The sequence below is a fragment of the Caenorhabditis remanei genome, chromosome I, assembly GCF_010183535.1.
Source record: "Caenorhabditis remanei strain PX506 chromosome I, whole genome shotgun sequence".
In the NCBI taxonomy this organism is placed as follows: domain Eukaryota; kingdom Metazoa; phylum Nematoda; class Chromadorea; order Rhabditida; family Rhabditidae; genus Caenorhabditis; species Caenorhabditis remanei.
Window position 1 is genome coordinate 4,737,486 of NC_071328.1, and position 23,015 is coordinate 4,760,500.

The window sequence follows — 23,015 nt, forward strand, 5'->3', positions numbered from 1 at the left end:
CTCATCTCTCTAGACTTCTAAAATCCACCCTCAGAGTATACTCTAGAAAAACTCTCCAGCGATGCAACATCTCTTTCTCTTCCTACTCGCAACGTTTGGAACTCCTCTCAATGCACTCCATTAGACACCGCGGACTCAAAGCCCCATTGCTCTTACTTTACAAATTCATTGCTGGCGCATCTCACTTCCCCTTCCTTAACACCTATGCCAGACTCTCAAACTCTCTCAGAAGACCCATGGCTCTTATCTATCTATCCCCCTTATCTGATAACTTTTTCTCTTTTACTGTTCCGTTTTGGAATGACATTACCTACAATGTAAATATTTTTCTTTCTCCCTTACAATTTATTACTTTACTTGACTCCTCAATCACCCGGTTCTAATAATTCTTGCTCCCTTCTTGTTGCATAATTGTATCAGTTTTTCTATTCCCTGCCTTTAATTGCCTAGTTCCTTTAACTCCCTTTGATCTCAATTCCATAACACAGTTCTTCCCCGTTTTAGTCATTTCAATTGTTTCCTTCCCCCCGTTATTGTTTTTATGACATGCACCTTATTTTTCCTGTTTTTTTTACTTGAGACTATCTCGTGAGGGATATGTTTCAAGTTTTCCCTTGAAGTAAGTAAATAAATTTAAAAAAAAAAAACATCATTTATGATTAAACAGACAGCGGAGTTATAGAATTATTGATTGACTATCGGCACCTGGAAATTTTGATCTTGAATGTCTTTTGACTTTCGAAATTTGTAGATCATCAATAATGAAAATACAGAATTGTTGATAAAATCATTCTGAAAGTTAGAACGAGAGTACAAGACTGTTACAGAAATCATCGGAATCCTGTTATGACCGGATGGCTACTATATCGAAGAGGTTCATACTCAGGGAATTTTCGGCAAGGGTTGGGCATCGGGTGGGCATCAGGTAGGCGAATTGCCTACAGTATCGGCGATGAGCCTTCATTTAGGGCGAATCCGCGGCGTTTTGGGCGAAGTGCCCAGTGGGCGAGGGTTGGGCGACGGTTAGGTCGAAGAATTGAGAAAGGAGGAGTGGTGGGGCAGGGCGAAGTGCCCATTTGTAGGGCGATTCGCCCAGTTTATGAACACGCGCTCTATCGTACTGGAAAAATCATTTCAATTTTTCTTTGTTTTTCATTAGTATTCTGCATTAATTCTTTGTTTCAAAGGCACTATTCTGTTATAAATATGAAAAAAGAACACCATCCGATAGAAGAAGAGATGTTTGTAAGTGAAAAATTACACAAATTAATCTAAAAAACACGATTAAGATTTCAGAAAATTGTTCGTCGGAAAGGATAGGGGGTCATTTTTTTGTTGCGAACAACAACCGCGTTAGTTGCTCAATCTGCAACTCATGCCCCGAGGATGGATTTCTAATTGAGGTTAGTGTACTTTGATAGAGTAAAAACGCTCGCGAAATGTATGAAAATATATTTTTCAAAATGTCTTTCTGCTAAATCGTTTCTTTCTGCAAGTGATCCGCCGGTTGATGTGAAAAAAGATTTCAAAGAGGACCAAATGTTATATGGTTCTAACTCTTCATGCTTTCATAATTCATTATACAGATTTCTTCCCGATGAATACGGATCATCATGAAACCATACTCCCACACCAATTCGTGAATCGATGGTTTTCTCTCAATCACCAACTCCTCCCACAGCCAACAACAAAAAGAAGTGCCAGAGACTTGATAAATTTTTTCTTTTTAATTGAATTAATAAATATTGATGAAAACAATAACTGCCTTCTGTTTTTTACAAGCAAAATATATGATAATCGGCAAGGAAAGCAAGCGCTAAAAACATCACACGTTGGGCGATTCGCCCTTGATTTGGGCGGTAGTGCCCAACCCGGGTGGGCACGGCCGCCCAATTGGTGGGCAGATCGCCCAAACGGTGGGCGATTCGCTCAAAATTCCCTGAGTAGTAATAGGAAAAGAGGAGAAGTAGAGAAAATGTAGATATTAAGAAGACAGGTGAAAAAATATAATTTGTTTTTTCAATAACAGAAATGTTGATACTGAAGTTTAAGAAAACCCGTCTAGAACTCATATGACACGAATTTATTCAAGGAATGTGACTAGACGACACAGAAAACTAAAACTGGATTTAGGTCATCTCACTAACTAATATTTCCAGCGGATTTAAAACTATTTCCCTTCAGCGCGCCGGGATCAAAATTTCACTCTGGAAGTGAGTTCGTTTGTGTCATTTTTATGAGTTCACAAAATACTGTCGCAGACCACAATAAATCTTCGAAAAAATTTTGTCACCGTTTTCAGTAATTTGGAAAGAACATTGGTCTTCGAGCAAATAAAACTTTTAAATAAAAATGAATTTGTTCTGTTCAAGAAGACAACTCTCTCCAAACTGGATAGAAAATTATCGTAAACGTTTGTCTGAAACTTCTCTGCGATACAATATAAGATAAAGACACAACAGCTGGAATATTCGGTACAAAAATAAAGTTTGAATACAGACTGATGGTGTGACTTTCTTGAATTTCTAGCGTTTCATCCAATAACTCTCCGATGGATTGTGCTAAACTGTGGATCTGAAAACTGGGTTTGTTAGATGCTCAATTTGAGAGCGCTATGAATGGGAGAGTGATCAATTATAATGGGACTAACCAACAACATTGTATGGATTGGTACGAATTGATACAACAAATAAGTTCCATTGTCCCCTGTTTTGAGTTTCCGGAAAATTCTCCAAATATGAAAATAAATTGCACCGCTTATCAGAGACATCACAAGGAAAACAGTGTTGTAAGCATAATAGATTCGTTTTGTCTCATCTGTTGAGCATATTATGTTTCCGATCGATGGAAAACATTTCACTGAAATAAATTATGTTTTTTAAAATATCTGAAAGAATTGCTCACCTGTAATGTACGAATAATGGATGAGAGACGCATACACTAACAATATTTGATACTTTAGCCAATTTCTGAAATCCAGAATAACTTTGAGCTGATATCCAAAATCACGCCCACAATTTACCCAGTAACTATCCATTTGTAATCAGAAAAATAAATCATAATAATTCTTTGAATGGATGCCAGAAACGAAAACAATGTGATGATTGCAAACAATATACTGCAGGAACATTCGAGAAAAACTTCGATTGAAATGATTGCTGCTGTTAAATACGTCAGAGCTGTGGCTTCATCGGAAAGATCCCAAAAAAAGCTTGAAAAAACAATAATATTATTCAGGACGAGAAATGCAGCAGAGTTATAGAATAATTGATTGAATATCGGCTCGTGGAAGTTTTGATCTTGAACATCTTTCGACTTTCGAAGTTTATAGAGAATCAATAATGAAAATAGAACATTATTGAACACAAGGAAAGTTACTTTTAAAGTTTGAGCAATTGTAGCGAGGCTATTACAGTAATCATCAGAGTCCTGATATTGTCGAATTGAAATTATATCATAGCTATTCATAGGAATAGAGGAGAAGTAAGGAGTACCAGGTTATTCGTTAGACAGGTGGAAACATATTCTTTATTTTCAACAGAAATATCGAGACTAAAAATTTCAGGTGTCACGTGTCTTGTTTGAAACAAACAATTACTGAAAGACTATGATCAGAAAAAATTATATGACAGGAAAGCTGGAGAAGCAACATTTGAGAAGGAAATTGGAGATTCCGAAGAGAATCATGAAGAATGATCGAGTACAGCTATTGAATCTGTTATTGATATTAACGCAATTAGAATTTGTCAGGTTACTCTGGGAACGGGTCACTCCAAATGAGAAAATCCAGGAATTTCCAATGATGGACTACAGTAGACATTTGTCCTTCCTTGTTCTTGAAGTCTCTCCCATTCTGACAATCGATAGTTTCCATTGTGTTCGTATATTTTGATCTTGAAACTGAGAAATGGGTTTAGTATCTCAGTTGACAACTCACTTGTAGTACTTTCCTCTCTCTTTTGGATTCCATTCCGTATGAACTATGTCTTTCAATAAAATATCCCAATCTGGAGCTTCCTGGAATCCATCAAGCTTCAGACGTCTTAATTTCCGATTGTTTCCTTTTATCCAGTGATGAAGGAATTCATTGATATCAGCTTCTTTGAACTGATGACTTCCCAAAATGGCGATTTCACAATCCAAAGCCTTCAGGTCTTTCAGCGGCATTTCACCAAGGTTTGGTACACGAAGGCGGGAAAAATGAAGAATCTGAATAAGGGTTTGGATAGTATTTCTTTAAAAATTGTCATTTTTCATCCTTCGACTGATCCGAACCTATAGGTAGATTCCCACCGGCACGAAAACGTAACCGGTTGATCTACACATGCTACTGACTATGAGTAGTTGACTAACGAATGAGAAGAAAAATTAGCTTGGTGTTATTGGAGTTTTTACTCATTCTAGCACCTAGATCATGCATCAAACCTTGTCACCGTACTCACCTTTTTATAATCGAAATCAGGACTCAGACTGCAAAATATAGTAATACCAATAGTAGGCTGAGTCTTCTCCAACAAATAGTCAAAGATCTCATTCGATAGGATCTCCTTTTTGCCTCGAAATTGCACATAAATGCATTTTTGGAAAATCTGATGGGATAGTATTCCTTTTAAAACCGGTACCATGTTGATTTCTATACCAAGTCCAAAATCGATTCGGTAGAATATTCTGTCTAAATGTGTCAACACATGGATAAGACCGTATCCGAATTGGTTTGAATTGCAACGAATGATTTTTCTATTTACGTTCTTTTCACTGCAATACACAGTTTCAACTTTTGTTCTATAAACGTTTTGACGAACCAGACATCAATGCAAACATTGTTGACTTTCATTCGGCTAACTATTGGTTGAGATTTTTTGAGAAAAAGGATCATAAAATCTCTTTCTGTTCTATTATTCTTCTCATAAAAGACAATTTCATCCGATTTTCCACTCACTACGCTGACTGTTCCTATCGGAATTCTTGATAGATGCAATCTATTCAGTATCCTACGAGACACTTGAGACAGTTCGAATCTGAAAGTCAAGGTAGGGAAAACTGAAAAGAATTTGGTCTTAGTGTCATAAGCAATCATATCACCATAGCGTCGATGAAGATTTTTCAATTTTTTACAGTAGCGAGCATAAGTGAGTATACCTCCATAATTTCATATGTATCTCAGCTGAAATGTGTCCGTTTTGCATAAACATTTTTTCAAAGATAGCTGAAATATCCAGTAATACTGACATAAATTTTTTCGTTTGAAGTGATCAACTGATTTTTTTGATTATCGATTCTTCCGGATCTTGATTTGAAAATCCGGAAAAAAACTTTTTATTTTTGAACTGGACCATTTGATTTTGTAAGTTAAAAAAGTTGAACAACGTTTATAAAAATATAATATAATGTTGAATTAGTTTCTTAAACCTTGAGCACCGGCTCTTTTAGAAATTTAAAATTTTTTGAAAAAATGTTAAATTTTTTTTTCGCAAAAAAGCCGAATTTTCGACTATGTTTTGAAAAAAGATGAAAACTGAAGTGCACGAGAGTTTTAGAGTATTTTGATTATTTTTTAATGAAAATTTCGAAAAAATATGTGAAAAACCGGGCCGGGCCAGCAAAAAAATTTCTGTCCGCCCGGCCGGACCGGGCCGGCCCGTTGTTTATTCATGTATTCCTTTCTCACAAAACTCACATTTCCATTAGTTCCATCGAGTTCACAATTTTGGAAAAAACCAAGAAAGGGAATGATAGTAATTTCATCGAACTCATTCAACAAATCAAGAGAAAAATCAATAGAAATCCGATGCGTTCAAATAGGTGTAGTGGCAAGATTAGTGTGGTCCTTGCGCACTCACCGTATGCAAACACGTCATTACATATTCTTTTTGTTATCCGATCGATCCCAATCCAAGGTATCCAGATTACAATCATCAAATAGCCTATTTTTCTCAATACCTGTTACAGTTTCTAACTTAAAAAGCTCATTAAAATGATGAAATTAGGGCGCTCCCAAAAAAAGTCAAGAGTACATTTCTTTTGTCAGAAATATTGAAATGATTATTGTTTTTCCAGGGCAACTGGTCTGAAACGAAAGAATTAAGCACGCCATAACTCAGCTTCGTCTGTATTTAACCTATTCTCAGTGCTCAAATAGAATTTTCATGATCGAATTGGAAAATGATTGGAAAATGTGGATTATCTTGGGAGTAGTTCTCTCCTATTCAAAAGATTTGTATGGTTAAGAATTGAGGTCAGAGTTTGAACTTTGAGCTAAATGTTCTCCATTCTTCGATGCCTTCAGAAAAATTTGAGAGTAGTTTTGAAATTCCCAGCCGATTTCCTTTCTTGCCACATATTTCTCGACCCGTAACTTCATCTCGGCTCGGAATTATTTCTTGGTAAAATAACGAAAAATAAGGTTTGAGACTCTTATTCCTCCCGTTCAAGACAGTTGAATTTATTACAAGATCAGTTCTTAATACCCTAATAGGCACTTCAAATTGTCATCCCAGATGAGCTAGTATCAGATTTTTTTGGGGAGTGGCTTTATGACGCGCACTGTATACCACTGTTACGTATTGGCACATTTCTATAGGCCATTGATCGTAAAATACTTTACGTCATATTCCCAGGGGGCGCACAACACCGTCGCCTAACACATCTGGTCATTCTTTTTCGAACGAGTTCTCTCATTCATTCACTCTGCCCTCTCTTCCTCAAGATCTATCGATTAAATGCCACGTCATCAAGAATTAGATTTTTGTTTCTTCTTCAAGATATTTTTATTAATTTTGATCGATCCTATATGGTTTGCAGTAAATAGTACTTTATATTCCACTCACATTTCCTCTTTCTTTCTAACACATCAAGCATTTTGGCACTGTTTAATATTAACAATTATTCCATTTCCAATGATTTTCCCTCCGAAGAATCCAGAAGCAAGAACTGAAGACTTATATTGGGTGTTTCTGGCATTTTTCGTGCTATATCCGCCTATTTTTTCGAAATCTCATGTAATTTTGGATTATATCAAAATGAAAGTTCAAAGAATATCTCATATTATTATTGGACTTTTTGGTATGATTTTATCGGTTTGGATGATGATTGGATGTGTTGTTTCGTGGGAATTCGACTTCTACCGCACTGTGAGTTTAAAGAATATTTTTAAGCTACTGATTATGAGTCAAGTGTACTTTGATCATGAGAATTCTATTTCCTGACAAAAGTAATGTATCCTCACGATTGAAATAAATAGTATTCTCAAAAATTCATCGGAAAGTTAATTCACGAAATGACGGAATCAACTTGTCTGTAAACATTTAAGAACGCTCTAAATCAAGCAAGGACTACTTTCACAATATATTATTGAATTTTTAGGTCATGAATCTCAAAAAACAGGAGTTTTTTTCAGATTGCTGGATGCATATTCATGTTATGTATCTGTTCACTCACATTATTCTATCTCGTTTTTTCAAATTTCGGGAATGATTACTACATTAGTCTTCCTCGTGCAAGGCAGTCGTTCTCTGGAATTAAATTGTACGTTGTCATGTTTGGACTTTTCCATTTAATGGTCGGAATCGCCGTTGTTAGTCTTACTGTAAGTTTTTGTGGCTTAAAAAGTTTGTGTAAGTCTTCTTAATTTTCAGAGAGCCTGGCCCTTCTGCCTCCTTCTTTTAGCATCATCATTCGTTTTCTGTGCTGATGCATATTCGTGTCTGTTCACTGACACATACATCTTCTATGATCAGCGTCCATTGATGAACAACGAAGAGAATTCAGACAATGAAATCGTTTGCCACGTAGTTGTCAGAAGAATGTACGAGAAAATGAAGAACACAGAAGATTTGCCGAAGATATTCAAATTTGATGATGAGGTGGAGGATTATTTGTATTTGAAGGCGTGAGGTTTCGAGTACCTGACTTGGTATTTCGAATACTTTATTCATTGTTGGATTTATTTTTGTCTGAATTTTATTAAAGACCAGCCTGTCTCCCCCGCCTTCGGCGGTTGAGCCGGCTGGTCTCTCTTCATTCACGTGGTGATTGACTTTCGAATGTGCCCGCATGGCCAAGTCACAGGTAGTTGGCCAGCGACGAAATACGGACCATATACGCGCCCGCGCGCGGACTCCAAAAGAATTAGCTAAGGACGAAATGTGTGCGTCATATACGGTCCGTTTCGCGTCCGCGCGCCGAAAAAGTCGCTCCTCTCCCTCCTACCGCCAGCCCCCTCCCTACTTTGTTCCCCGGTTCAGATCGTCATTTAACAAGGAAGATTAGTGATAAAATTACTATTTTATTTAAAGAAAGATAAAAAGGAACATTAAAATAGAGAAAATAAGAAGAAAACATTGCAAATTAGACATAGAAATCACACGTTTGTCGGGCAGTCGTGTCCTTGAAATCCATCGAAATCCAATTGTCGTAGAAGCAATTTTCAGTCGTTGATTTCCGTGTTTCCCTTTGTATTACTGAAAAAAATCCATTAATTGCGGAATAAAAAATAATTATTCAGTTAACTTACTTTCGAAAAAGGGTTCCTCCTCCGGACAAATACAGATGTCGTGCTTGAGAAGGAGTTCCGGCCAATTTTATCTAAGCTTCTCACTGAAAAATTTATTTTGAATAGAGAAAGCTGAATACCATTACAAACCTTTGAGGAAATCGATGAATTGGTTTCATTTCAGCTATCGCCGCTGTTTCTCTTTTTGGGATCATCGGACTGACTGAAAACATACTAATTTTTCGATCATTCCCAGTTAAATGCGAGAATTTTTCACGAAAAAAATTAATTAAAAGAAATTTCAATATAAAAAACATAAAGAAAGGCGAAACTTTCGAAAAATAGGGAAAGAAACGTAAAAGCTCCGTAAATGATTACAAAAATTATCATTATCCGAGAGGAGTCCGAGAGCTTCGGAAGATCTGCTGCAAGCGGCCGCCGCGGCCAGTCCATACGGACTATTTCGCCAATCCATATACGGTCCGCGCTGAGTCCGCGCGCGAACTTCCACCCTCCACATCTCCCTCTTTTCCCGAAGTCCACACTGCGTCCATATAGAGTCCGCAGCGGGCCATCTTTTCGCCGCGGACTCTATACGGACGGAAAATAGGACTGAATCCGCATGCGGACCACACGCCAACTACCTGTGAGTGGTCCAAAGCGGTGGTCGTGTCCAAAGCACGCTAGTTCGGTTTTGCCCACTGGCTCAGTTTCTCTTCTCTTTCCAAAACCGCTGCGGACATCGCCTCAGACAAACAGACAACGCCCAATTGTCTTTTATATATAAGAATGATGATGTTTTTCATTATATGAAAATGAAATAATAAAACTATTTCGAATGATTTTCTTTGGCATGCTGAAGACAGGGGATATATAAAACTCGGAATAGAGGCCTTCTGTACTGAATTTTACTTCTGACTTCTTATTTAATAACTTTACCGTTCTAAACCGTTCTTATTTTTTCAGAGCACCCAAACTAGAATCTGGTTCAAAATCCTTTCTTCTATCTCAAACTTAAAACATTGTACATCCAGTAAGATAAAGTAACAAACGACTTCTCTGTAGATGAGTTTTTGAGTCTCAACACCCGATAACAGTTTGCTAGAACGGACTTTGCAATCACATAGTAGGAATATATTCATTTTATCAGATTAACTCGTCCAAGCAACCCTCCCCCGTCACAATTTATTCCGAGAATAACCAGCCATATGTGCCAAATGGACTCTTTATCATTTATCAGTACTCTAAAACAATTGTATCAGCTGCATAGTGCCTTCTTTTTCTGCAAAATGTGCGAAATCATGTTTTACCAATTGAACTGTTTCTTGGAACCACCGCGATATCAGAACGTCGCTGTTTCCGTAAAGATTAAGTTTGTTTTTTCTTGTTCATTATTTTTGTAAATTGTTCTCTTGTACATACTTTCCTCACATTATCAATTTCCCCTCATTTCTTCTAGCATTGTATTGTTTAGATGACTCAGACACCTCGTGGTCTAAGTGACCAACCACCATTCCGTTCGCTTGTTTCCAGAACCCATCCTGACTTCTCTAAGTCTCCTTCTTTTCCCCACTATCTCTCTAGCTCCCCTCCTACAGTCCCTAGTATAAAAGAGACCCCGTTCCGTCCCTTTTCCTCAGTTTTCCTTACCACCAAACATTTTGCCTTCTCCCCCATTTTCCCCTTTTCCCTACTTAAACAGTCCCAACTATTTGGTGTCTATAATAAGCATTGAGTTCTGAATAAACCAGCTCATAGAAAGAACCTGCAACTGTTCTATTTCTACATCTGCTGTTTCTGGGGGTTTACACGTTTGAGGGAGAAAAGAATCAGCAGATTTCTTTTGAGCCTATAACGCGTAGACTCCCGGCTAAACTTGCTCATTTCACAATATCCCGTCCCATGTATTCCTATTGTTCGTACTGATATTCGAACCACAATCTCACCAGCTGTTGAGATTGACCCTTCAGTAGTTACTTATGCATAATACAAGTTACTACAAGCGGAATCTCATCAGTTGGTTTGAGATTGAAAATGCCACTTCTGGCGACAAGTCAGCTATATATTCTAAACAGAGACAATTCAAACGTTTAGTAATATATGGGCTGACTTGCCGATTGAAATGTAGGCAATTTAATTTTTAATAGAATGAGATATTTCTTGGGGGAGGGGGGAACGTGATAGCTCAACTTCAGAATAAACAGAATTTGGTATGAATAATCTCAACGTGTTCAAGATCTCCCATCTTGCTTCACGGAAGATCTTGCTGCGTAGCAATTATAAATTCGAAACCTGGCAGCATGCCAAATCATGTTTTGGCCCGCCCAATTGGATTATTCTTGGCACCACGCCAGCAACACTTAAGAATGCGAGGTGGGCGGAGTTTCGATAGTTCGGCCGAGCGAAGCCACGCCCCTCAACCAGAGTCCTTCCAAAGATGAAACCGCTCAGTTCTCTCATTATTCTTACTCTTCTACTTCCTCTTGTCCTGCTGTTTCTGGGGGTTAACGTGTTTAAGATATGAAAGAACAAGCTGATTTCTTTTAGGTTTACAAAACGTGGACTCCCGGTCAAACTGGCTCATTTCATATTACCTGTCCCATTTATTGCTATCTGTTATTCCTATTTCTTTAGCAGATATTCGAACCAGGGACGAGCGGCAATGCCGTTGCCGCGTTGCCGAATTGCCGAAATTGCCGACTTTTTTAAATGGATTGCCGTTGTTGGGTTGCCGACTTTTTATTCGGCAATTTTTTTCTAAATCTGCTCAATTTTCAAGCTGAATTCGACAAACTTTTGTTAGAAAATGAGACTAGATGGTGGTTGAAGGAGTACGAGCGGGACGTTCATATAAAAAAATTCTCGGTGTTTTCGACTTCGAAATTTTGAATTTTAAGCGCCGCCTCCAAATCTAGAAATAGTTAGTCTATTCTTGAAGTAGCACGTCATCTACCAACTTAAAATGGCTTTAGAAATGTCAAAACAACCTTAAAACCTCTCCAAAAAGAATCCCATTTCGCAGATAGTTTGCTAGCGCGCGCTCATTCCTCTCGATTGAATGAAAAAATAGGTTAATGAGTGAAATAACTGCTCTGTACACCCCTAGATGGCATTTAGAACCCCCATCACTGCGTGGACACCTTTCTCTTTTCTTTCTTCACAGATATACATATCATATCGAGTTTGGGGGTGATGGAATAGGTCACATATCTGTCAGTGTTTTGATTTGAATAAAGGGAAAAGTAAGAAGTTGTTGTTTTAGACAGTTGTTGAGGAAGGGAGATTGGAGAAACATCTTTAGGCTACAGTAATCAGTTCGGTAGAGCGCACGCTGAGCTGAAATCGATGATCATCGATACCTAGCTCTACTCAGGTATTTTTGGGCAACGATTGGGCAACGAAACTTTCGATTGGGCCATGTGGCCCGTGAATAGGGCACAGTGCCCGCAAAAAGGGCCACAGTGGGCGCAAGTTGGGCGCAGGTTGGGCCACAGGTTGAGAGATAGGAAATACTTGGCGGATGTGGGCACAGGTTGGGCGCTTGGTGAGGAGGATGGGCACAGCATGGGCACGGAGTGGGCACAGGTTGAGAAATCGCGCTCTACTGCGCACTCTGATTTTTCGCCACGATTTTTCTTATTTATTTCGTTTCTTTTTCAATTTTATCGTCCTTTCATATAATTCTACTTATTTCGCACAGAAAATGAAACAAATCTAAATTCGACTTAACAGGTAAGACAGTATTTTTTATTTGTTTTTGTTCACTTTTGGTGAAATTTCAGCTGAGCAAAAAATGATTTCAACAACACAAGAGTCATCACCAACTACGCTCTCCAGCTGCTCATTTTCTTCTGTCTTTAATTTTTTGCATTTACTCTGAATTTTTTGTTGTAATTTGTATATTTGTAGTTTTCACGAAAAATTATTTCCTTTCCCCCTATGTTCCACCTTCTAGTTTGACCAATTTCAGCTTATATTATCCTATTACTTTCCATAATTATCGAAATAATTGTTTTGTGTTTGAATTTGAGAAATAAATAGTAGAAAAGTACAAAAATGTGTAATCTTGTTAATTATTGTGATTAATGGGAAAGAGAAAAGGGAGCTGAATGCTGCGCGTTGAACCGAATTTCGGCACTTTGCCCACGAAATGGGCCAAAAATACCTGAGTATATATCTAGCAACAGCCCACACCTATCTTCTAGCTAGGATCGTTATCGGTTTAGTCAGTTTGAGCGTAGCTTTGTACTTCCCCTTCTTAAAACGGCCTAAAACAATATTAGTATGATTCGAAACCTATTACTTGAAAATATTTGTTCAATATGGCTCTTCCGTTTAGAGAAATGGAAGTAACCCATACAAAAAGTTTTGAGCTTGGGCTTCGGGTTACGGTAGTACTGTAGGTGCTCAAAGAGCAAAAAAAATTTGTTTTGTTTTTGAACGTAGAACGCTGTAATTTTTGCTTGAAATGAATAACTTCAGTGTATTTTTTTTTGCAAAAATTTAAAACATGAAAATGATTTTTGACCAAACACAAAATCAGTCCGTTTTTCCGGAAATTTTGGAAAAAAAATTTTAAGGAAACAAGTAGGTAATACCTTTTTACCACACTATGCTTACATGACACAACAATGTTTTTGACGTATCACGTGGTTAAGCAGTTTTTTTCCTAGATAGTTTTTTTAGGTCATTAATATTCCAGTCCTTGCTTAATTGAAGGATTTAAGTTCGAAGCTTTTTAGCCTCAATAAGCATTCACTACCAAAACATTTTGCAGATAAGAATGGTTGGGGAAGTTAATTTCATAAAAAGAACCCTGTTTTTAGGAATTTCATTCATAATTTTTTTGATTTCTAGGTTTAGAAAACTCCTGTTTTTAGGAATTTCAATTATAATTTTCTTGATTTCTAGATTTAGAAAACTCCTGTTTTTAGGAATTTCAATTATAATTTCGTTGATTTCTAACCCGGGAGGATTCAAACCCGCGTCTACTGAAGTAAACCTCAGCCCGGATAGTATAGACTATTACAGCGCCATGCTCGATCAGTCTAACCGGAACCGACACAGATAAGAATGGTGGGGGAAGTTAATTTCCTAAAAAGTACCCTGTTTTTAGGAATTTCATTCATAATTTTCTTGATTTTTAGATTTAGAAAACTCCTGTTTTTAGGAATTTCAATTATAATTTTCTTAATTTCTAGATTTAGAAAAGTCCTGTTTTTAGGAATTTCAATTATAATTTTGTTGATTTCTAACCCGGGAGGATTCAAACCCGCGTCTACTGAAGTAAACCTCAGCCCGGATAGTATAGACTATTACAGCGCCATGCTCGATCAGTCTAACCGGAACCGACACAGATAAGAATGGTGGGGGAAGTTAATTTCATAAAAAGTACCCTGTTTTTAGGAATTTCATTCATAATTTTCTTGATTTTTAGATTTAGAAAACTCCTGTTTTTAGGAATTTCAATTATAATTTTCTTAATTTCTAGATTTAGAAAAGTCCTGTTTTTAGGAATTTCAATTATAATTTTGTTGATTTCTAACCCGGGAGGATTCAAACCCGCGTCTACTGAAGTAAACCTCAGCCCGGATAGTATAGACTATTACAGCGCCATGCTCGATCAGTCTAACCGGAACCGACACAGATAAGAATGGTGGGGGAAGTTAATTTCATAAAAAGTACCCTGTTTTTAGGAATTTCATTCATAATTTTCTTGATTTTTAGATTTAGAAAACTCCTGTTTTTAGGAATTTCAATTATAATTTTCTTAATTTCTAGATTTAGAAAAGTCCTGTTTTTAGGAATTTCAATTATAATTTTGTTGATTTCTAACCCGGGAGGATTCAAACCCGCGTCTACTGAAGTAAACCTCAGCCCGGATAGTATAGACTATTACAGCGCCATGCTCGATCAGTCTAACCGGAACCGACACAGATAAGAATGGTGGGGGAAGTTAATTTCATAAAAAGTACCCTGTTTTTAGGAATTTCATTCATAATTTTCTTGATTTTTAGATTTAGAAAACTCCTGTTTTTAGGAATTTCAATTATAATTTTCTTGATTTCTAGATTTAGAAAAGTCCTGTTTTTAGGAATTTCAATTATAATTTTGTTGATTTCTAACCCGGGAGGATTCAAACCCGCGTCTACTGAAGTAAACCTCAGCCCGGATAGTATAGACTATTACAGCGCCATGCTCGATCAGTCTAACCGGAACCGACACAGATAAGAATGGTGGGGGAAGTTAATTTCATAAAAAGTACCCTGTTTTTAGGAATTTCATTCATAATTTTCTTGATTTTTAGATTTAGAAAACTCCTGTTTTTAGGAATTTCAATTATAATTTTCTTAATTTCTAACCCGGGAGGATTCAAACCCGCGTCTACTGAAGTAAACCTCAGCCCGGATAGTATAGACTATTACAGCGCCATGCTCGATCAGTCTAACCGGAACCGACACAGATAAGAATGGTGGGGGAAGTTAATTTCATAAAAAGTACCCTGTTTTTAGGAATTTCATTCATAATTTTCTTGATTTTTAGATTTAGAAAACTCCTGTTTTTAGGAATTTCAATTATAATTTTCTTAATTTCTAGATTTAGAAAAGTCCTGTTTTTAGGAATTTCAATTATAATTTTGTTGATTTCTAACCCGGGAGGATTCAAACCCGCGTCTACTGAAGTAAACCTCAGCCCGGATAGTATAGACTATTACAGCGCCATGCTCGATCAGTCTAACCGGAACCGACACAGATAAGAATGGTGGGGGAAGTTAATTTCATAAAAAGTACCCTGTTTTTAGGAATTTCATTCATAATTTTCTTGATTTTTAGATTTAGAAAACTCCTGTTTTTAGGAATTTCAATTATAATTTTCTTGATTTCTAGATTTAGAAAAGTCCTGTTTTTAGGAATTTCAATTATAATTTTGTTGATTTCTAACCCGGGAGGATTCAAACCCGCGTCTACTGAAGTAAACCTCAGCCCGGATAGTATAGACTATTACAGCGCCATGCTCGATCAGTCTAACCGGAACCGACACAGATAAGAATGGTGGGGGAAGTTAATTTCATAAAAAGTACCCTGTTTTTAGGAATTTCATTCATAATTTTCTTGATTTTTAGATTTAGAAAACTCCTGTTTTTAGGAATTTCAATTATAATTTTCTTAATTTCTAACCCGGGAGGATTCAAACCCGCGTCTACTGAAGTAAACCTCAGCCCGGATAGTATAGACTATTACAGCGCCATGCTCGATCAGTCTAACCGGAACCGACACAGATAAGAATGGTGGGGGAAGTTAATTTCATAAAAGTACCCTGTTTTTAGGAATTTCATTCATAATTTTCTTGATTTTTAGATTTAGAAAACTCCTGTTTTTAGGAATTTCAATTATAATTTTCTTGATTTCTAGATTTAGAAAAGTCCTGTTTTTAGGAATTTCAATTATAATTTTCTTAATTTCTAACCCGGGAGGATTCAAACCCGCGTCTACTGAAGTAAACCTCAGCCCGGATAGTATAGACTATTACAGCGCCATGCTCGATCAGTCTAACCGGAACCGACACAGATAAGAATGGTGGGGGAAGTTAATTTCCTAAAAAGTACCCTGTTTTTAGGAATTTCAATTATAATTTTCTTGATTTCTAGGTTTAAAAAAGTCCTGTTTTAAGGAATTTCAATTATAATTTTGTTGATTTCTAACCCGGGAGGATTCAAACCCGCGTCTACTGAAGTAAACCTCAGCCCGGATAGTATAGACTATTACAGCGCCATGCTCGATCAGTCTAACCGGAACCGACACAGATAAGAATGGTGGGGGAAGTTAATTTCATAAAAAGTACCCTGTTTTTAGGAATTTCATTCATAATTTTCTTGATTTTTAGATTTAGAAAACTCCTGTTTTTAGGAATTTCAATTATAATTTTCTTGATTTCTAGATTTAGAAAACTCCTGTTTTTAGGAATTTCAATTATAATTTTCTTGATTTCTATCCCGGGAGGATTCAAACCCGCGTCTACTGAAGTAAACCTCAGCCCGGATAGTATAGACTATTACAGCGCCATGCTCGATCAGTCTAACCGGAACCGACACAGATAAGAATGGTGGGGGAAGTTAATTTCATAAAAAGTACCCTGTTTTTAGGAATTTCATTCATGATTTTCTTGATTTTTAGATTTAGAAAACTCCTGTTTTTAGGAATTTCAATTATAATTTTCTTGATTTTTAGATTTAGAAAACTCCTGTTTTTAGGAATTTCAATTATAATTTTCTTAATTTCTAGATTTAGAAAAGTCCTGTTTTTAGGAATTTCAATTATAATTTTGTTGATTTCTAACAAGGGAGGATTCAAACCCGCGTCTACTGAAGTAAACCTCAGCCCGGATAGTATAGACTATTACAGCGCCATGCTCGATCAGTCTAACCGGAACCGACACAGATAAGAATGGTGGGGGAAGTTAATTTCATAAAAAGTACCCTGTTTTTAGGAATTTTAATTATAATTTTCTTGATTTCTAGGTTTAAAAAAGTCCTGTTTTTAGGAATTTCAATTATAATTTTCTTAATTTCTAGATTTAGAAAAGTCCTGTTTTTAGGAATTTCAATTATAATTTTGTTGATTTCTAACCCGGGAGGATTCAAACCCGCGTCTACTGAAGTAAACCTCAGCCCGGATAGTATAGACTATTACAGCGCCATGCTCGATCAGTCTAACCGGAACCGACACAGATAAGAATGGTGGGGGAAGTTAATTTCATAAAAGTACCCTGTTTTTAGGAATTTCAATTATAATTTTCTTGATTTCTAGGTTTAAAAAAGTCCTGTTTTTAGGAATTTCAATTATAATTTTCTTAATTTCTAGATTTAGAAAAGTCCTGTTTTTAGGAATTTCAATTATAATTTTGTTGATTTCTAACCCGGGAGGATTCAAACCCGCGTCTACTGAAGTAAACCTCAGCCCGGATAGTATAGACTATTACAGCGCCATGCTCGATCAGTCTAACCGGAACCGACACAGATAAGAATGGTGGGGGAAGTTAATTTCCTAAAAAGTACCCTGTTTTTAGGAATTTTAATTATAATTTTCTTGATTTCTAGGTTTAAAAAAGTCCTGTTTTTAGGAATTTCAATTATAATTTTCTTAATTTCTAGATTTAGAAAAGTCCTGTTTTTAGGAATTTCAATTATAATTTTGTTGATTTCTAACCCGGGAGGATTCAAACCCGCGTCTACTGAAGTAAACCTCAGCCCGGATAGTATAGACTATTACAGCGCCATGCTCGATCAGTCTAACCGGAACCGACACAGATAAGAATGGTGGGGGAAGTTAATTTCCTAAAAAGTACCCTGTTTTTAGGAATTTTAATTATAATTTTCTTGATTTCTAGGTTTAAAAAAGTCCTGTTTTTAGGAATTTCAATTATAATTTTCTTAATTTCTAGATTTAGAAAAGTCCTGTTTTTAGGAATTTCAATTATAATTTTGTTGATTTCTAACCCGGGAGGATTCAAACCCGCGTCTACTGAAGTAAACCTCAGCCCGGATAGTATAGACTATTACAGCGCCATGCTCGATCAGTCTAACCGGAACCGACACAGATAAGAATGGTGGGGGAAGTTAATTTCATAAAAAGTACCCTGTTTTTAGGAATTTCAATTATAATTTTCTTGATTTCTAGGTTTAAAAAAGTCCTGTTTTTAGGAATTTCAATTATAATTTTGTTGATTTCTAGGTTTAAAAAACTCCTGTTTTTAGGAATTTCAATTATAATTTTGTTGATTTCTAACCCGGGAGGATTCAAACCCGCGTCTACTGAAGTAAACCTCAGACCGGATAGTATAGACTATTACAGCGCCATGCTCGATCAGTCTAACCGGAACCGACACAGATAAGAATGGTGGGGGAAGTTAATTTCCTAAAAAGTACCCTGTTTTTAGGAATTTCAATTATAATTTTCTTGATTTTTAGATTTAGAAAACTCCTGTTTTTAGGAATTTCAATTATAATTTTGTTGATTTCTAACCCGGGAGGATTCAAAACCCGCGTCTACTGAAGTAAACCTCAGCCCGGATAGTATAGACTATTACAGCGCCATGCTCGATCAGTCTAACCGGAACCGACACAGATAAGAATGGTGGGGGAAGTTAATTTCATAAAAAGTACCCTGTTTTTAGGAATTTCAATTATAATTTTCTTGATTTCTAGGTTTAAAAAAGTCCTGTTTTTAGGAATTTCAATTATAATTTTGTTGATTTCTAGGTTTAAAAAACTCCTGTTTTTAGGAATTTCAATTATAATTTTGTTGATTTCTAACCCGGGAGGATTCAAACCCGCGTCTACTGAAGTAAACCTCAGACCGGATAGTATAGACTATTACAGCGCCATGCTCGATCAGTCTAACCGGAACCGACACAGATAAGAATGGTGGGGGAAGTTAATTTCCTAAAAAGTACCCTGTTTTTAGGAATTTCAATTATAATTTTCTTGATTTCTAGGTTTAAAAAAGTCCTGTTTTTAGGAATTTCAATTATAATTTTGTTGATTTCTAGGTTTAAAAAACTCCTGTTTTTAGGAATTTCAATTATAATTTTGTTGATTTCTAACCCGGGAGGATTCAAACCCGCGTCTACTGAAGTAAACCTCAGCCCGGATAGTATAGACTATTACAGCGCCATGCTCGATCAGTCTAACCGGAACCGACACAGATAAGAATGGTGGGGGAAGTTAATTTCCTAAAAGTACCCTGTTTTTAGGAATTTCAATTATAATTTTCTTGATTTTAGATTTAGAAAACTCCTGTTTTTAGGAATTTCAATTATAATTTTGTTGATTTCTAACCCGGGAGGATTCAAACCCGCGTCTACTGAAGTAAACCTCAGCCCGGATAGTATAGACTATTACAGCGCCATGCTCGATCAGTCTAACCGGAACCGACACAGATAAGAATGGTGGGGGAAGTTAATTTCATAAAAAGTACCCTGTTTTTAGGAATTTCATTCATGATTTTCTTGATTTTTAGATTTAGAAAACTCCTGTTTTTAGGAATTTCAATTATAATTTTCTTGATTTTTAGATTTAGAAAACTCCTGTTTTTAGGAATTTCAATTATAATTTTCTTAATTTCTAGATTTAGAAAAGTCCTGTTTTTAGGAATTTCAATTATAATTTTGTTGATTTCTAACCCGGGAGGATTCAAACCCGCGTCTACTGAAGTAAACCTCAGCCCGGATAGTATAGACTATTACAGCGCCATGCTCGATCAGTCTAACCGGAACCGACACAGATAAGAATGGTGGGGGAAGTTAATTTCATAAAAAGTACCCTGTTTTTAGGAATTTCAATTATAATTTTCTTGATTTCTAGGTTTAAAAAAGTCCTGTTTTTAGGAATTTCAATTATAATTTTGTTGATTTCTAGGTTTAAAAAACTCCTGTTTTTAGGAATTTCAATTATAATTTTGTTGATTTCTAACCCGGGAGGATTCAAACCCGCGTCTACTGAAGTAAACCTCAGCCCGGATAGTATAGACTATTACAGCGCCATGCTCGATCAGTCTAACCGGAACCGACACAGATAAGAATGGTGGGGGAAGTTAATTTCCTAAAAAGTACCCTGTTTTTAGGAATTTCAATTATAATTTTCTTGATTTCTAGGTTTGAAAAAGTCCTGTTTTTAGGAATTTCAATTATAATTTTGTTGATTTCTAACCCGGGAGGATTCAAACCCGCGTCTACTGAAGTAAACCTCAGCCCGGATAGTATAGACTATTACAGCGCCATGCTCGATCAGTCTAACCGGAACCGACACAGATAAGAATGGTGGGGGAAGTTAATTTCATAAAAAGTACCCTGTTTTTAGGAATTTCATTCATGATTTTCTTGATTTTTAGATTTAGAAAACTCCTGTTTTTAGGAATTTCAATTATAATTTTCTTGATTTTTAGATTTAGAAAACTCCTGTTTTAGGAATTTCAATTATAATTTTCTTAATTTCTAGATTTAGAAAAGTCCTGTTTTTAGGAATTTCAATTATAATTTTGTTGATTTCTAACAAGGGAGGATTCAAACCCGCGTCTACTGAAGTAAACCTCAGCCCGGATAGTATAGACTATTACAGCGCCATGCTCGATCAGTCTAACCGGAACCGACACAGATAAGAATGGTGGGGGAAGTTAATTTCCTAAAAAGTACCCTGTTTTTAGGAATTTTAATTATAATTTTCTTGATTTCTAGGTTTAAAAAAGTCCTGTTTTTAGGAATTTCAATTATAATTTTCTTGATTTCTAGATTTAGAAAAGTCCTGTTTTTAGGAATTTCAATTATAATTTTGTTGATTTCTAACAAGGGAGGATTCAAACCCGCGTCTACTGAAGTAAACCTCAGCCCGGATAGTATAGACTATTACAGCGCCATGCTCGATCAGTCTAACCGGAACCGACACAGATAAGAATGGTGGGGGAAGTTAATTTCATAAAAAGTACCCTGTTTTTAGGAATTTTAATTATAAGTTTCTTGATTTCTAGGTTTAAAAAAGTCCTGTTTTTAGGAATTTCAATTATAATTTTCTTGATTTCTAGGTTTAAAAAAGTCCTGTTTTTAGGAATTTCAATTATAATTTTGTTGATTTCTAACCCGGGAGGATTCAAACCCGCGTCTACTGAAGTAAACCTCAGCCCGGATAGTATAGACTATTACAGCGCCATGCTCGATCAGTCTAACCGGAACCGACACAGATAAGAATGGTGGGGGAAGTTAATTTCATAAAAAGTACCCTGTTTTTAGGAATTTTAATTATAAGTTTCTTGATTTCTAGGTTTAAAAAAGTCCTGTTTTTAGGAATTTCAATTATAATTTTCTTGATTTCTAGGTTTAAAAAAGTCCTGTTTTTAGGAATTTCAATTATAATTTTGTTGATTTCTAACCCGGGAGGATTCAAACCCGCGTCTACTGAAGTAAACCTCAGCCCGGATAGTATAGACTATTACAGCGCCATGCTCGATCAGTCTAACCGGAACCGACACAGATAAGAATGGTGGGGGAAGTTAATTTCCTAAAAAGTACCCTGTTTTTAGGAATTTCAATTATAATTTTCTTGATTTTTAGATTTAGAAAACTCCTGTTTTTAGGAATTTCAATTATAATTTTGTTGATTTCTAACCCGGGAGGATTCAAACCCGCGTCTACTGAAGTAAACCTCAGCCCGGATAGTATAGACTATTACAGCGCCATGCTCGATCAGTCTAACCGGAACCGACACAGATAAGAATGGTGGGGGAAGTTAATTTCATAAAAAGTACCCTGTTTTTAGGAATTTTAATTATAAGTTTCTTGATTTCTAGGTTTAAAAAAGTCCTGTTTTTAGGAATTTCAATTATAATTTTCTTGATTTCTAGGTTTAAAAAAGTCCTGTTTTTAGGAATTTCAATTATAATTTTGTTGATTTCTAACCCGGGAGGATTCAAACCCGCGTCTACTGAAGTAAACCTCAGCCCGGATAGTATAGACTATTACAGCGCCATGCTCGATCAGTCTAACCGGAACCGACACAGATAAGAATGGTGGGGGAAGTTAATTTCCTAAAAAGTACCCTGTTTTTAGGAATTTCAATTATAATTTTCTTGATTTTTAGATTTAGAAAACTCCTGTTTTTAGGAATTTCAATTATAATTTTGTTGATTTCTAACCCGGGAGGATTCAAACCCGCGTCTACTGAAGTAAACCTCAGCCCGGATAGTATAGACTATTACAGCGCCATGCTCGATCAGTCTAACCGGAACCGACACAGATAAGAATGGTGGGGGAAGTTAATTTCATAAAAAGTACCCTGTTTTTAGGAATTTCAATTATAATTTTCTTGATTTCTAGGTTTAAAAAAGTCCTGTTTTTAGGAATTTCAATTATAATTTTGTTGATTTCTAACCCGGGAGGATTCAAACCCGCGTCTACTGAAGTAAACCTCAGCCCGGATAGTATAGACTATTACAGCGCCATGCTCGATCAGTCTAACCGGAACCGACACAGATAAGAATGGTGGGGGAAGTTAATTTCCTAAAAAGTACCCTGTTTTTAGGAATTTCAATTATAATTTTCTTGATTTTTAGATTTAGAAAACTCCTGTTTTTAGGAATTTCAATTATAATTTTGTTGATTTCTAACCCGGGAGGATTCAAACCCGCGTCTACTGAAGTAAACCTCAGCCCGGATAGTATAGACTATTACAGCGCCATGCTCGATCAGTCTAACCGGAACCGACACAGATAAGAATGGTGGGGGAAGTTAATTTCCTAAAAAGTACCCTGTTTTTAGGAATTTCAATTATAATTTTCTTGATTTCTAGGTTTAAAAAAGTCCTGTTTTAAGGAATTTCAATTATAATTTTGTTGATTTCTAACCCGGGAGGATTCAAACCCGCGTCTACTGAAGTAAACCTCAGCCCGGATAGTATAGACTATTACAGCGCCATGCTCGATCAGTCTAACCGGAACCGACACAGATAAGAATGGTGGGGGAAGTTAATTTCATAAAA

General features: G+C 36.3%; 3 protein-coding genes across 3 annotated transcripts; 1 reads left to right on the forward strand and 2 right to left on the reverse strand.

Moving 5' to 3' along the window:
• Positions 1-964: 964 nt before the first annotated feature.
• GCK72_000768 (uncharacterized protein) lies at positions 965-3,468 on the reverse strand (the record flags this gene model as incomplete). Its single annotated transcript, XM_053722669.1, has 5 exons — positions 965-1,120; positions 2,440-2,574; positions 2,651-2,859; positions 2,905-2,969; positions 3,023-3,468. The coding sequence occupies 5 exons, from the start codon at positions 3,466-3,468 to the stop codon at positions 965-967; spliced, it is 1,011 nt and encodes a 336-aa protein (XP_053591314.1).
• Positions 3,469-3,751: 283 nt separating this feature from the next.
• GCK72_000769 (uncharacterized protein) lies at positions 3,752-4,834 on the reverse strand (the record flags this gene model as incomplete). Its single annotated transcript, XM_053722670.1, has 4 exons — positions 3,752-3,893; positions 3,938-4,209; positions 4,443-4,755; positions 4,803-4,834. 4 exons carry the CDS (start codon positions 4,832-4,834, stop codon positions 3,752-3,754), a joined length of 759 nt encoding a protein of 252 aa, XP_053591315.1.
• A 2,185-nt stretch (positions 4,835-7,019) lies between these two features.
• Positions 7,020-7,892, forward strand: GCK72_000770 (uncharacterized protein; the record flags this gene model as incomplete). Its single annotated transcript, XM_003109129.2, has 3 exons — positions 7,020-7,130; positions 7,397-7,585; positions 7,635-7,892. The coding sequence occupies 3 exons, from the start codon at positions 7,020-7,022 to the stop codon at positions 7,890-7,892; spliced, it is 558 nt and encodes a 185-aa protein (XP_003109177.2).
• Positions 7,893-23,015: the final 15,123 nt, after the last annotated feature.